General features: G+C 40.4%; 1 protein-coding gene across 2 annotated transcripts in view; it reads left to right on the plus strand.

Moving 5' to 3' along the window:
• WDR17 (WD repeat domain 17) overlaps positions 1–14,140 on the plus strand; it is a 76,255-nt gene that overhangs the window by 60,386 nt on the left and 1,729 nt on the right. Inside the window, exons 22-30 of one of the 2 annotated variants that reach the window (XM_024194623.2) lie at positions 112–251; positions 3,942–3,962; position 4,836; positions 5,407–5,538; positions 6,611–6,752; positions 6,857–6,959; positions 10,624–10,725; positions 11,963–12,061; positions 12,283–12,466. In XM_024194623.2, coding sequence (XP_024050391.1) covers positions 112–251; positions 3,942–3,962; position 4,836; positions 5,407–5,538; positions 6,611–6,752; positions 6,857–6,959; positions 10,624–10,725; positions 11,963–12,061; positions 12,283–12,466 — 924 coding nt within the window. The remainder of the gene's footprint in view (positions 1–111; positions 252–3,941; positions 3,963–4,835; positions 4,837–5,406; positions 5,539–6,610; positions 6,753–6,856; positions 6,960–10,623; positions 10,726–11,962; positions 12,062–12,282; positions 12,467–14,140) is intronic. The other variant, XM_024194634.2, reaches the window with a different exon arrangement.

A 14,140-nucleotide genomic window follows, 5' to 3' on the forward strand; every position in this document is an offset into this window, starting at 1 on the left:
TTTGTCACTCTGTAGAAAGCGCAATCTCACAAATGAATGTAACATGCTAGTCACAGTGAATCCTAAAAAGTGCTTGTGTCACTTACTGATATGATTTTCTTATTGAGCAAGCTTGCCATGGCAAACCTGATTCGTGGAAATGAACTGGAGTTGGCAGTCAGTGTGGGTACTGTCTTAGGAGAAAGTGCAGCGCAAGCAACACATTATGCTCTAGAGTTACTAGCAAGAAAATGTATGACAGTAACAACATGGTAAGAATTTCTTACTCCAAAGAAGATTTTTTTTCTAACAAAACACAAAGTTGTTATAACTGACAGAAGTCCATAGGATGATATGAATAAAGCTATCATTTGGAATCCTCTGTAGCTCTATAAGACAGATGCAGGCAGAAATGAGATAGAAATTGAGATATCATTTAATATACACCAGCTAGAGATGGTGAGATCTGGAACATTTAATGCAGAGAAATAGTATGCCAAATGACATATAGCCCCTTATACTGACGTTTTTATTCAGGCAAACCTATTAAAGGCAGATGGAGTTTTGCTTAAACAAGAATAGCAGTATCAGACCGGTAATACATAAAGAACCCAAATGTTCCTTAATTCCTCATTAATCTCAGAAAACACACACACACACACACACACACACACACACACACGTATTGTAAATAAGTAAGCAGATGCAGTGTTTCCACAATGATTACTAAACTCTTAACTTCTATTTGAACAGGTAAAGCTCCTTCACTTGCCCCAAATCAAGAAATTAAAACTAATTTAATAAAAGTGAGTGAAAATAGTCACTCGGCGGAAGAAACTTAACAAAAGTCACTTGGAAGAAGTAAGGCCAAAAGCGATCCATAGGTGAAGAGTGAACAGCAGCTTAGATAAAAATTTGTGATGTGGTATTTAAAAGGATTGTAAGGCATAAACACCCAGGAGGGAGAGGGGTAATTTAGCATGGCACTGGAAATATAGCTAGGAGAGATGAGAAGTTATTAAGATACCACGGAATTGCTGTTTGACTTCCCCCAGGAGAAGGAGGCCATGCCTTTGTGTCATCCAGCAGAAATTTCACAAGGTCCTGTATTACATTGTCCTCCATGCATTGGTTTTACTGTGGCAGGGTATAATTTTGGCTTATCGTTCTGTGATAGAGAGCACAACATATAATGGGAGGAAAAGATGATGCCATGTGCAGGAACAGCTTTAGGCATGATTTTAGGATTTGTATTCTGTTTAGAGAAATAGGAATTAACGTGGGACAGTCAATCTGTTTTTAAAAGGATCTAAGTTTTAGTTTTGCTGTCAAAGTTGGTATTTGATCACCCAGTTAGAGATACACCAAGAGTAGCCTAGTTGAGCTCCTTTCCACAGAAGAGTAGGTCTAGTTTAATCAAGGAAACCGTTGCAGGAACATTGATTGCATAAAATGATTGGTTTATGGCTCTTGTCTTTACAATGGTTTGGCATGTCAGCCAGCAAAAATTTTGACAAAACTGTTCTGACATGTTCACATGCAACACATCTTACAATAGTAGTTGAATCGCTGCATTCTGAGATTCCTGGTGATTCTTATTCTGTAGGACACACCATCATTGTGGGCACAGTTGCTTTTGTGTAAATTGTGAACAAGAAACACTGCAGACAGAATTAGGAAGACAGATGAAATGGTACAATTGTAACGCTTGTAACTTTCCCATGCACACTTAGGGATTGTCTACACAAACAATTAGACTGCCACAAAGCTGAGGCTGTGAATCTATTCTGCACTCACCTGCTGAGGTCTAACTGTATGTACCCTGATGACAGGTTTCAGAGTGGTAGCCGTGTTAGTCTGTATCAGCAAAAAGAACGAGGAGTACTCGTGGCACCTTAGAAACTAACAAATTTATTTGAGCATAAGCTTTCGTGGGCTAAAACCCACTTCATCAGATGCATGCAGTGGAAAATACAGTAGGAAGATATATATACACAGAGAACATGAAAAAATGGGTGTTGCCATATCAACTGTAATGAGAGTAATTAATTAAGGTGAGCTATTAGGTGAGCTATTATCAGCAGGAGAAAAAAAAACTTTTGTCGTGATAATCAGGATGGTCCATTTCCAACAGTTGACAAGAAGGTGTGAGTAACAGTAGGGGAAAAGAAATTAGCATGGGGAAACAGTTTTTACTTTGTATAATGACAGTTGGTATGGCAACACCCATTTTTTCATGTTCTCTGTGTATATATATCTTCCTACTGTATTTTCCACTGCACGCATCCAATGAAGTGGGTTTTAGCCCACGAAAGCTTATGCTCAAATAAATTTGTTAGTCTCTAAGGTGCCACGAGTACTCCTCATTCTTTTTGTATGTACCCTGATGATTCATATTAGCAGTTCATTAGTGCACTTTGATCTAGTCTACTTTGAAATGGGACTAGCTGAAAGCACTCTAACAAACTGTTAATGCATGTCAGCAGGGTGCACAGGAACAGTTAAACCACAGAAGGGTAGCAGGGTAGATTCACACACCATGTTGCTACATCTAATTGTTCATATAGACAGGCCCTTAGAAGAAACCATTGCATTGAGCTAAAGACCTCATCCCAGTTAATACAACCAGTGCTTGTAATATTCCTGGGACAACAGTTGTGTGTACATTGTATAGTCTTTGTAAACTCAATGTTCAGACTTACAGTTGTTGCACCAATTTTTAGCCAGAGACTGCTGCAATACAGTTCACCACCCCTTTCAGATACTTCAAAATAGCAATAGTAAATACACCTCTACCTCGATATAACGCTGTCCTCGGGAGCCAAAAAATCTTACCGCGTTATAGGTGAAACCACGTTATATTGAACTTGCTTTGATCCGCCGGAGCACGCAGCCCCCCCCCCCTCCCCCCCCCCGAGCACTGCTTTACCGTGTTATATCTGAATTCATGTTATATTGGGTCGCGTTATATCGGGGTAGAGGTGTACCTATGCTATACCTATATCTCATTATAGAGAGAAGCAGAGATCCTGGCTTTTCTAACATATATGGAACTCCCTTTACCATTAGAAATCTTTACTTTTCCATAACTTAATCTAAATTTAGAAATACCCACTATTCTGAAACACTCTTATTTTACTATAGTGCATTTCTCAGAATACCGGACCATCCCTGATTAACTGATAATGAAATAGGTTATTGATGGAACATTTTACTATACATTCGTCCAGTGGTATTCTCTCAAAAACAAACACAAAATATATTGGGGAAATTATTTTGAATGTTTGATAATGTCAGCTTAGTTTTGGTTTGTGCCTATCACCTCCTACCACTCCTAAAATGGCACTTCTTTCCCTTAGATGAATCGTAATAATATTTATTTATTGAAAGCTTAACTCCTACTTCACTGGCCTCAGCTGCACTATTTTTGCTAGATCCTGAATTTCTTTTCAAGATTGGTTCTTGAAAAACATTTCAGGTAACACAGTTTTGGATGACAGAGACCTTTGTTTTAAACAGTTATTTTCAATGTATGGTCTCAACTAACTTCTACCAACTTTTTTTTAAAAACAGTTTTTCCCTAACTACTTAGGCCAGTACATGCCAGCAAAGCCATGTTATGGAAACAGTTTTTAGGAACAGATCTTGAAAGCCATTTCAGGATCCCACAAAGGTTGTATTCTGGATATGGCTTCTGCGTATCTTGGAAAATTAGCTATTATATGTTGAATGACACAAGCTGATATTCCAAATAGCTTGTTGATTTAGTTTTGCAAGGGGGGTTAGAATCAAGCTGTTGGTATAATTTGCTGCTGCTGTTTCCCAAGCCAAATTTATATTCTTGTTGGAGTGGTAGTGCTGTTTATTCATTAATTTGTCCCCTATATAGTAAACAAAAACTTTTTTTTTTTTTTTTTTTTTTTTTTTTTTTGCTCATTACTGTTTCAATATCTTCCTTTTAGCTTTCCATCTCTTGGATACAGGTACTTTGTTGTTTCTAAAGAGAGAGATTCTAAAAAATCCATTGAAGCTCTATGATTTTAGCATAGACTAAAAATAACCTTAAACTATGTTCTTTGTTTTTTTTCTAGGGTTGATAAAATATGTATATAAATGTTTTGAAGAATGGTAGATGGGCAGAAGTTGTTTACAAAGCAACAATTCACTAACATTTTCAAGTGACCACATAAACTCTGCGAGTGAAGAGTAAACAAACTAGAAGAATAAAAATATGGGGATTTGTATCACTCTGTTTTTAACTGAATGCACATTTAGGGTCCTACCTTAAAGGTATTAGAACTATTCTAAATCAAGTAGAGCTGGAAAAAGAAAAAGCACCCCTCACTGGAAGGGAGTGATTAGAAAATGGCAGAATAATGACTAGGACATGCCAGCCTCTCTATTCCCATTAAAGTATATAGTACCAAAATTCAACAAGAAGACATTGCACCCCATTTGAGGAGCATTTGAACCAAAATGGCCCTTTTCTCCAATATGAGTTAGAGTGCAGGGAATGAAGGGCAACCTTGCTTCACCTCCAGGTGCATTATGCTCTTTGGCCGATGGTAACAGTCCCGACACATACTTGATGTTCTGTGGAAATGTGTGTGTGTGGAGAATGGCCTCAATCTGTATTTGCTTGAGGCTAAATTGTGCATTTCCCCATATTTCCCATAGGTGTCACTCCTGCTTCAGTTCCTGTGTATTCAGTTCTGGCCTAATTAATGAATAATTACAATTACTGGCAAAACAAATGTGGGGATTGTAGACTCAGGAACATCAGTCAGAGATAGCTGTGCTGATGAAGAGGCTAAATTTTATGGCTAACAGCTACATTCCCTGGGTAACAAGTGAAGTGTTGTTCAAACCTGGAGTAATGTGTATTTGGTGCTTGTAGTGGTGCAAGGAATAGGCACAGAACACTGGGGAAAGAGCAGGAGCCAAGATAAGGAAGTATTGGGCACTGAATAAAATAACTATTTAAAATCTTGCTGTGTTAATTATTTCTTAAATAAATATTCCCTATAAGCTTTTTTATGTGAGATGAAGTAAAAATAATAAAGGATGTATTTTCAGCAGTGAGATTCTCATAAATGGCAAATCCATCTGCAGTGGGCTGAAAATGTATCCCTGTTCCGTGTTTTGAAATCCCATCTTGTAATTACAAGACACTTTTCTGTGAGTTTTAGTGCTGACTAATGTTGATTTCATGAAGTTCTGGGAGCTTTGTGCCTTACCAACTTCCTGGAGTTGAACTAGGGCAAAAAGAGGCAATACTCTCCTCATAAGCCGTTATTACTGGACTGATTCCCCTTTTCCATTCCCCCAGCAACAACACATATTTCTTCAGTGTAAGAGGAAAGGCAAGTGTAAAGAAAACAGTCCTACCTCTGACACTGCATCTCCACCATTACATGTCGTTGAGAGTACACTTTCTGTTTGCACAGGGACTTGGCAGCAGATCTTCTCATGATGACTCCCAATAATGAATTGCAATTAGTAAAGCTATGTGCTTTCTATCCTGGATCCACAGCAGAGATAAATGACCTACATGAAAAGGTACATTTAAGAGACTTTTATTAATAAAAACAAACATTTACTTTAATAGTAAAATAAGGTTATGTATTGATTTTGTTTCTTAATATGTAGATAAATTCATAACACTTATGAATATTATTTTGTATATTAATAATATTTTGTATTATCTCTCATATCCATTTTTGTTCTGTGTTTAATCTGCATAAGACTTTTACCATCAGTTTATGCACAATAAGAAATGTGTATTTGGTTTCTGGTATGCTATAAAGGCAGTTTGATGTAGTGACCATCAGACTGGACTGGGACTCAGGAGACATAGGTTCTATTCCCAGCTCTGCTACAGGCCTGCTGGGTGACTGTGGGTAAGTCACGTTCACTTCTCTGTGTCTCCGTTTCCACATTTATAAAATGAGAATAATGAGATTTACCTCCTCTATAAAGCACTTGGAAATCTGCTGATGGTAAGAGCTTGGTGGTGGCTGTTCTTATTATGTGTGCAGTAGCAAACTAAGGCCAGATCCTCTGTCCATAAGAATCTGGATTCCCCCCAGGGTAGAATGTTTCTAATTGCTCATGGTCATAAGAGTCGCCTGTAAATAGGGCTTATAGTCCCCTTCTCTCTGAAGTCATATTAAAGAATCCCTCCTTCCCCCACTATCCTGATCTCTGTGGTACTGCATCTGGTGCCCATTGGCTCCTTTGCCTGGCAGACTTCCTCTGTAGTCTGGAAGAGTCTTCTTCCTCTGACTGCTTTACTTTTGACTCTAACTGCTCATCTAGTGACTTCTTTAAACAGTGGGTTTGTCACAGAAAGACCTCACGAAGTTCTTAGATGCCTAGGCTGACATTCACCAGACATTTGGCGTACTGACTCTACCAGTATGCACCCCTATAGAGGGGATTAAAGTGTACTCTCCTAGTGATACACGTCCGTGAAAAAATCTTTATTACCTTTAAATAAAGAGAATGATCTTTTCTTCATATCAGAGAAAATCTGTTTTTGTTATGCTTTATGGGAACTTCCGTAGTTTCTTGAACCTAACCTTGTTCAAACAAAACTATTTATTTCTTGTGTAAAACCTTTGTTTTCCAGTGTAATCTACCAGGTGTAGAAGAATGTATGCAGCTAGCAGAGACTGCTCAGGCAAATGGAGACATATTTGAAACCATAAAATACTATTTGTTAAGTACAGAACCAGAAAGAGCCCTTCCTCTTGGCATTCAATATATTAAAGGTAGGCTTGTGAATGGAAGAACCTGATCTCAATATAGTCATTTGTTTGGCTTCTTTCTGCTTTGGTATTTACCATTTTCATTTTTTGTTTGTATTTTTCAACAGAACAAATCAGTAGCTCAGATTGGACTTTGGATTCAGTGTGTCCCTTTCTTGATCTTCTAAGCTATATACGCACTGAAAGATTAGTGCTGCATAAATGTAGTGAGTGAGTATGTTTCCCATGACTATAAAACTGAGGCTTCCCTCTTTTTTTAAAGATTACTCTTTCTCCTTGTTTTCAGTCATGTGTTCTACTTCTTTCCTACAGCTAGCAATCACTTGGATATCTTTACAACATAGCTCTCAGCTTACCCAGCTGAATAAAAATAACAAATACAACTATATGATCTAATCCATCAGCCCTAACATGGGCAAACTTCCTTTGAACCAATGGGTGTTTTGCAAATGTTGCGACTGAAGGTTAGGTCCTAAATTCAGATTCAGGCCAGCTTATCTGCATCTGTAGTAGCAGAGCAGGATCTTGAAGGGATAAATGCAAGATCTTTTCTGGTTGAGTTTCACTGAATTGATGAAGGTGTTGTGAGAACTTCAGGCCACAACCTGTGCATTCCCTATTTTGGGTAGTCAAGAAGGTTGTGGTGAGACCACTATCACAGTATCTAGCTTCCTCAGAACTCCTTGACACTCTAGTCAAAATGGACATAAACCTGGGTTTAGTACACAGGCTGCACTTCTTGCATTTAATTTTCCCTTTGAGGTAACAATGATCAGGTATTCTTGGACTTTTAGATCTGTCAGCTGCCTTTGAAACTGCTGATCATGAAGTGTTGCTGACCCATCTTTTGTCTCAGGCAGGAATAGCTGGGTGGAGGTTGCTTTTTCTAGCTGAGAAGACCCAAAGAGTTGTAATAGGCAATTATTTGTCAACTGTAAGGGCACTCTCATGTAGGGTCCTGCAGGATTCCATCTTATTGCCCCTCTTGTATCAATGTGTATATCTGGCCTATTAAAGGAGTTAGTGAAGAGACTCAGATGGCATTGTTTTCTGGCTAATTACCTTAAGTTTTAGGTCTCCAATTCAAATGACCAAGCTGGAGCTGTTGAGAGACTAATGCAGTGTATAGGTGAAATTGGGGCATGGATGAGAGCAAGCTGGCTGAGGCTCAATCCAGACAAGACAGGTGATGCTGGTAGGTTGAGAGAACAACCCGAAGAGTTAGTGGAGATTTTATTTGCACCAAAGAGTGAGGGTGTTCAGCTGCCGTTGTTAAATAACTAGAGTCTGGCTAGACCAATAACTGCATTTAGAAGTGACTGTCATGATCAAAAAGGTGTTTTACTATCTACCTCTGGCCAGATGAGTATGACATACTCTTTCAAATTCAGATATAGCTACTATCATTCATGCCTGTGTCACTGCAAGGTTAGACTATCTCAGTGCACTCTGTGGGGGATACATCTTAAATTTAATAGGCAGCTGGAACTGGTGCAGAAGGTAGCTGTCTGGTTGATAACTAGGCCATTCTGTAGAGAGCACGTGGCTCTGCAGATAGATTTTAAGGTATTGGCTTGAACTTATAAAGCCTTAAATAGCCAAAGTGTAGTTGAGCACCTCTATCTTCATGATACACTGGCTTTGTCTACACTACGCAGCTTTTAGTGACACGGCTGTGTGCTAGAAGCCGTGCTGCTAAAAGGCGCGCACGCAGTGTAGCTGCTTTTTGTCAGCAAGAGAGTTCTTTCCTGCCTACAAAAAACTTCCACCCCAACGAGCGGCAGTAGCTTTGTCGGCAGGAGAGCGCTCCTGCCGACAAAGCACTCTTCACACCGGTGCTTTTCCTTGACAAAACTTTTGTCTTTCGGGGGAGGGGAGGAAGGGGTGATTTCTTAACACCTTTGAACGACAAAAGTTTTGTCATTCACTTGCCAGTGTAGACAAAGCCATTGTTGCAATCATGATCACCAGAGACACTGATGGTAAATCCTCCTCTGCATAACAGAGAGCATTCTCCATAAGAGCCCCAGAGCTCTGGTATGCCCTCCTGCTGCTGATCTGAAATGCCTGGAGTTAAGGACTTAAGGAGTATGCTGCAGTGCCTAGGCTTTGTCTACACTGCCAATTGAATGACAAAACTTTTGTCATTCACAGGTGCTTAAAAAGCCTCACCCCCCGCCCCGAAAGACAAAAGTTGCAGCAGCAAGTGGCAGTGTAAACAGCTCATTGTTGGCAGAAGTGCTCTCCTGTTGACAACGAGAACCCCGCTCCTAGGGGAGGAAGTATTTTGTTGGCAAAAGTGCCGACAAACAGCGTTTACACTGCCCGATTTTTAGCGACACGGCTGTGTCGCTAAAAGCAGTGTAGTGTAGACAAGGCCTAAATGTTTTGCCTGGTTTAGAGAATGTGGGAGTTTTATTACTGGTTATAAATATGATATAATGCATTCAGTTTGCCTAATTGACATTATCCTGCCTGACTGCATAAAATCAGAGGAGGCTTTTGTGGGGGGAAGCAAATAGGAAGCAAAACAAAGATGGAGAAAAGGCTCCTTAAGGGAATAATGGGGGAAGCTATTAATTGGGGATTGCCCCTGTACACCTCCATCCAGGCTAGCCAGGATTACATTTCCCAGATCTAAGCCTACAATCAAAGGGGATACTAAACCTTTAAGAGTTTGTCTATGCTGCAATCAGGCACCCACAGCTGGCCTGTGGCAGCTGACAGGCTTGCAGGGCTCAGGCTGCGGGGCTATAAAATTGCAGTGGTAGATGTTCAGGCTCAGATTGGAGCGTGGGGTCTGGGACCCTGCAAGGGGGGAGGGTCCCACAGCCTGAGCCTCGGGAGTTTTACTGTAGTGTAGACATACTCTAAAACAGCATTTTCAACCTTTTTGATACCAGGGACCATCTTGCTGCCTTTCTAAAGTGTGTCAGGGAGATTTTAGGGACTGGTGTCGGTCCACAGACTCGTCATTGAACAACACTGGTCTAAAAGACCCTGGTGGAACAAAGAAGGGGAGGTGTGAGATATCAAAGGCTGCCTGGTGGAGAGTCTCTGATAGAGAGAGAGAGAAGCTGCAGCAAGCAGGCTGTTTCTCCTAACTCAGAGATTAATGAATTTATCAAAGCTTGTAAGGAAATGTTAAGAGCTAGGTAAAGGGAAATAGACATATAGGCCTTCGTTTTTACCCTTTGCTCCGCATAATCTGTACCTTTTGAGTGAATGAATATGTTATGCTTTCTTTCGAAGAAGTTGTTTTTATCACTTTTTTTGGCTGCTGTTGCAGGCTCCTGGAGGTAAAGAGTTTACAGGTGCCAAACCCAGCTGACTCTGTCATGTTAACACTCTTGAGAAACAGATGCTGCAACCCAGAGATCCAGTACCAAAGTGATTGGAACACTGGATTCCACCCTGGAGATGGGTGCAGGGGAGCCAGGGATCTAAAGTGCAACTTGCCCTGTAACCATGGCCCCTGCTTTTGAAGAGAGGACTGAAGTACTGGCTAATATGTGGGGATGATATTGTTTGTATGTGGAGCTGCAGCCTGCTGAAAGGAGTGAGCTGGCTGAAATTTGTACTTGCATTTATTTTAAATAACTGAAAATGCTCAGAGTCCATGTGTGGCACTTTTTATTCTGAAGCATAAGAAAAAATAAAAATCAATAAATGGAATCAGTGTTGAGCAGATGAAGTGTAGTTTACAGATATCTGGTTTAGAACTTAAATGTAATCAGCCAGGCAGCACACACATTCCCTACAGAAATTCACAGATCAAGCAATATTTAAAATTATTTAGTAGAGTAATAGTCTGTTTAAAGTTTCTACAGATGATTGAAAACTCTGATTACTTTTGATCCTTTTCTATTTTTAGAGTTCGGAATGAGCTGCTGATATTGTCTGGTTACGCTGGTGCTTTACTTGCTATTAGAAGACAGTATGCTAGCATTGTACCTGCACTTTATGAATACACAAGGTAATATTAATTATATACCTATTTGCACTGCAGTAGCACCCAGGAGCCTTCGTCAGGATTATGATACATAATAAGAGAGAGCCCCTGCCCCCAGAAGCTTATCAATCTAAAGTCCCATTCCTGCAATGAGCACATGTGGATGTACTCCTATGCTCACCCAGAGCTCCATTGGCTTCTTGCATTGCACAGGCACAAGGTCAGCCTGAAAACAGAATTTGGGCCTCAGTCAAACTGTGTGGTCCTGAAAGAAAAGATTGTTTTTTATAAGTAAATAGATATTCTAGATCTTCTCCTTGCTTTATCATAAGTTATCAATTGTACTTTATAATTTTATTTGACTGAAATTGATTTGGGAAATAATAACAGGATGAGATATTCTCTTTTATAAGAGAAACAAGAAGCTAAGGAAAAATAGGTTAGTAATAATCTATTTGTGACACTTAAGACATCAAGCTTTGAGGCGTCCTGGGACTCACAGAATCCATGTAGGTTTCAGGAGAACAAGGACCCTCTAAAGCTGTATTTCTTTAGCCTGACCCTGCAAGACCTATAAAATCCATGACAATCTGACCTCATAGCTTTTTATGCTCCAATCCAACAAAGCACATAAGCACATGAGATGTCCCAGTAAAGTCAGATGGCCCTGTATATATGCTTAAACATAAGTACATGCATGCTTGTAGAATCAGGGACTGAGTAAACTGAAAAGCTGTCCCTCTTTTCTTGCTCTGGTTTATGTAAAATTAGGTCCAGTGTTAGTTTTCTGAAAATTCCTATTTCCACATGTACTCAGACAAGACAAGGTTGTTTCAGATATTGTGCTAAATCACATTACACTGATCCACTTAGCCCTCCAACATCCTCAGATATTGTATTTATCATTTCAGCATACACCAGTCAGTAATACGTATCAAGGCACACAATTCCTATAAGATTCAATAACTGTCATTTTTAAAAAAAAAGCATATATAGCCTTAAAAATAGACTTCAAAGGAAAACTCTGCAGTTAAATCAAGATAATTATATATGAAAATATAAAAACTAATAATTCCTAAATTTAACTCTAGTGGTATAGCAAAAATATCCAATTTTATGGTCAATTCAACATTTACTCAAAGACAGATTCATATTGCTAATTTCTAGCTTCTTTTCCCTTCAATTCTAACAATGTATATTTTCTTGATTTAATTTTTTTCTGTGGGAAGATATTTTAATTAGTTTTTATTTCTTTTTTTAGTCAGCTTTTAAAACGACGGGAGGTATCTGTACCCCTGAAAATTGAACATCTTTCTGAGGAACTAGATGCTTGGAGAGCTTGTATTCAGTTAGTCAACAAGTACGTGTGAAACATAAAGTTATCATAATAAAAGTACTATGATTTAAATATGCTCATTGTAAATAAAATGTTTCCCATTTTTTCTTTGTAGAATATGACTATATCAATTTATGTAAAAATTAAGATACTTCATTTTGAAATAATATTCTTTGTTTTTGTGCATTTTGAGGTATACTGCAAATGAAATGCATAGCTTAAAATGAAATATATTTTACTCTCAGATCTACTGATGAATTGTCATATACCCCTCCATCCGAATCACAGAGAATGGTTTATTCAACATTGGTATCACGGATAAAAGAAGAGCCTCTTAAAGGAATTATTGGACCAGATTACGTCACTGGGTCTAATCTTCCTAGTCACTCAGATGTTCACATCTCTTGTTTGACAGGGTTAAGGATACAGGTACCATTTTATGGAGCCTGAGTGCTCTTTTTGGAATACTTAATAAAATAACAGTTACTTTAAAGACAGTCAAACCAATTGTTTTCAAGTAAAGAGACTGAATAAAAATTGAAAATAGTTGAGGCTTGCAGCATTCTCAGAGAAAACCTCTGAGGAAGAAGGGGCAAGTTGGAATATTGCTATTGAGTACCCTGCAATGGCAGAAGCTGCCATTTTGCCTTGGAGGACACTGTCCTTATCTACAGTAGACTATACAGAAAAGAAAAATTTCAGAAGGAAAAAATGTTTGAAATCCCCAATTGGAGCAGTCAAAAGTTTTTAGTCTGTATAAGGAATAGAAATTTCTCTTAGCACAGGAGTGGGCAAACTACAGCCTGCGGGCCAGATCCGGCCTATCAGGTCTTTGGATCCAGCCCGCGGGGTTGCCACCCCTGTGGCACCATGGGCCCCACGCAGCTTCCGGAAGCGATCGGCACCACGTCCCTGTGACCCCTGGGAGTGAGGGGGCAGAGGGCTCTGTGCGTCGCCCTCGCCTGCAGGCACCGCCCCCCGCAGCTCCCATTAGCTGGGAATGAGGAACCACGGCCAATGGGAGCTTCGGGGCAGGTACCCGCAGGCGAGGGCAGTGCACGGAGCCCTCTGTCCCCCTCTTCTCCTCCCCCCGGGGCCGCAGGGATGTGGTGCCGGATGCTTCCAGGAGCGGCACGAGACCAGGGCAGGCAGTCTGCCTGAGCCCCGCTGCGTGCTGCTGCCACCCCGGAGCCGCTCCAGGTAAGCGGCACCAGGCCGGAGCCCGCACCCCAAATCCCTCCTGCACCCCAACCCCCTGCCCTGAGCCCCCTCCTGCACTCCAACCCCCTGCCCTGAGCCCCCGCGTACACCCCGCACCTCTCCTCCGCTCCAACCCCTTGCCCTGAGCCCCTTCCTGCACACTGCACCACTCCCGCACCCCAATCCCCTGCCCCAGCCCTACGTTCATGGCCCTGCATGCAATTTCCCCACCCAGATGTGGCCCTCGGACCAAAAAGTTTGCCCACCCCTGTCTTAGCATATGCTGTTTTAATGTATGCGAGCTATTGCCAACCTCACCATGGTTTGACTTGAAAACAATTACAAAGTTTTATTTTAGACTTCACACTGTCCTTAATGTGTTGGAAATATGTGTTATAATATGCATTTCTAGAGTGCCAACCACTACAGTACCCAGGAGCCATTACATGAATTAAAAACATACATCGGTGATCCTTCAGAGGACAGTTCTCATCTTTTCCCCATAATTAAATAATATAAAGGATACTTTCAAACATCACTATCAGCTTTCAATTACATTTATCACTTATACAGTGCTTTGTGATCAAAGTATTTAACATATATTAATCCTCAGTAAATTCCTGTGAGGTACGTATTATTATTATTGCCATTTTTACAGATAGGGAAACAGACCCAGACTCTCAACTCTGCCAGGCACGTTTCTCTAGACCATGCTGCAATTTGAAGACACTGTGGGCTTGTACACTCCAGCGCTTACTTCGGTATAACATAAGTCACTTGTGGGTGTGTCATAACTATAAAGGGAAGGGTATCAGCTCTCTGTGTACAGAGACTCCAAATCCTTTTACCTGTAAAGGGTTAAGAGGCTCGGGTAACCTGGCTGACACCTGACCCCAAGGACCA

This window comes from Terrapene carolina, unplaced genomic scaffold, assembly GCF_002925995.2.
Source record: "Terrapene carolina triunguis isolate 2854851 unplaced genomic scaffold, T_m_triunguis-2.0 Scaffold66, whole genome shotgun sequence".
NCBI lineage: Eukaryota > Metazoa > Chordata > Testudines > Emydidae > Terrapene > Terrapene triunguis.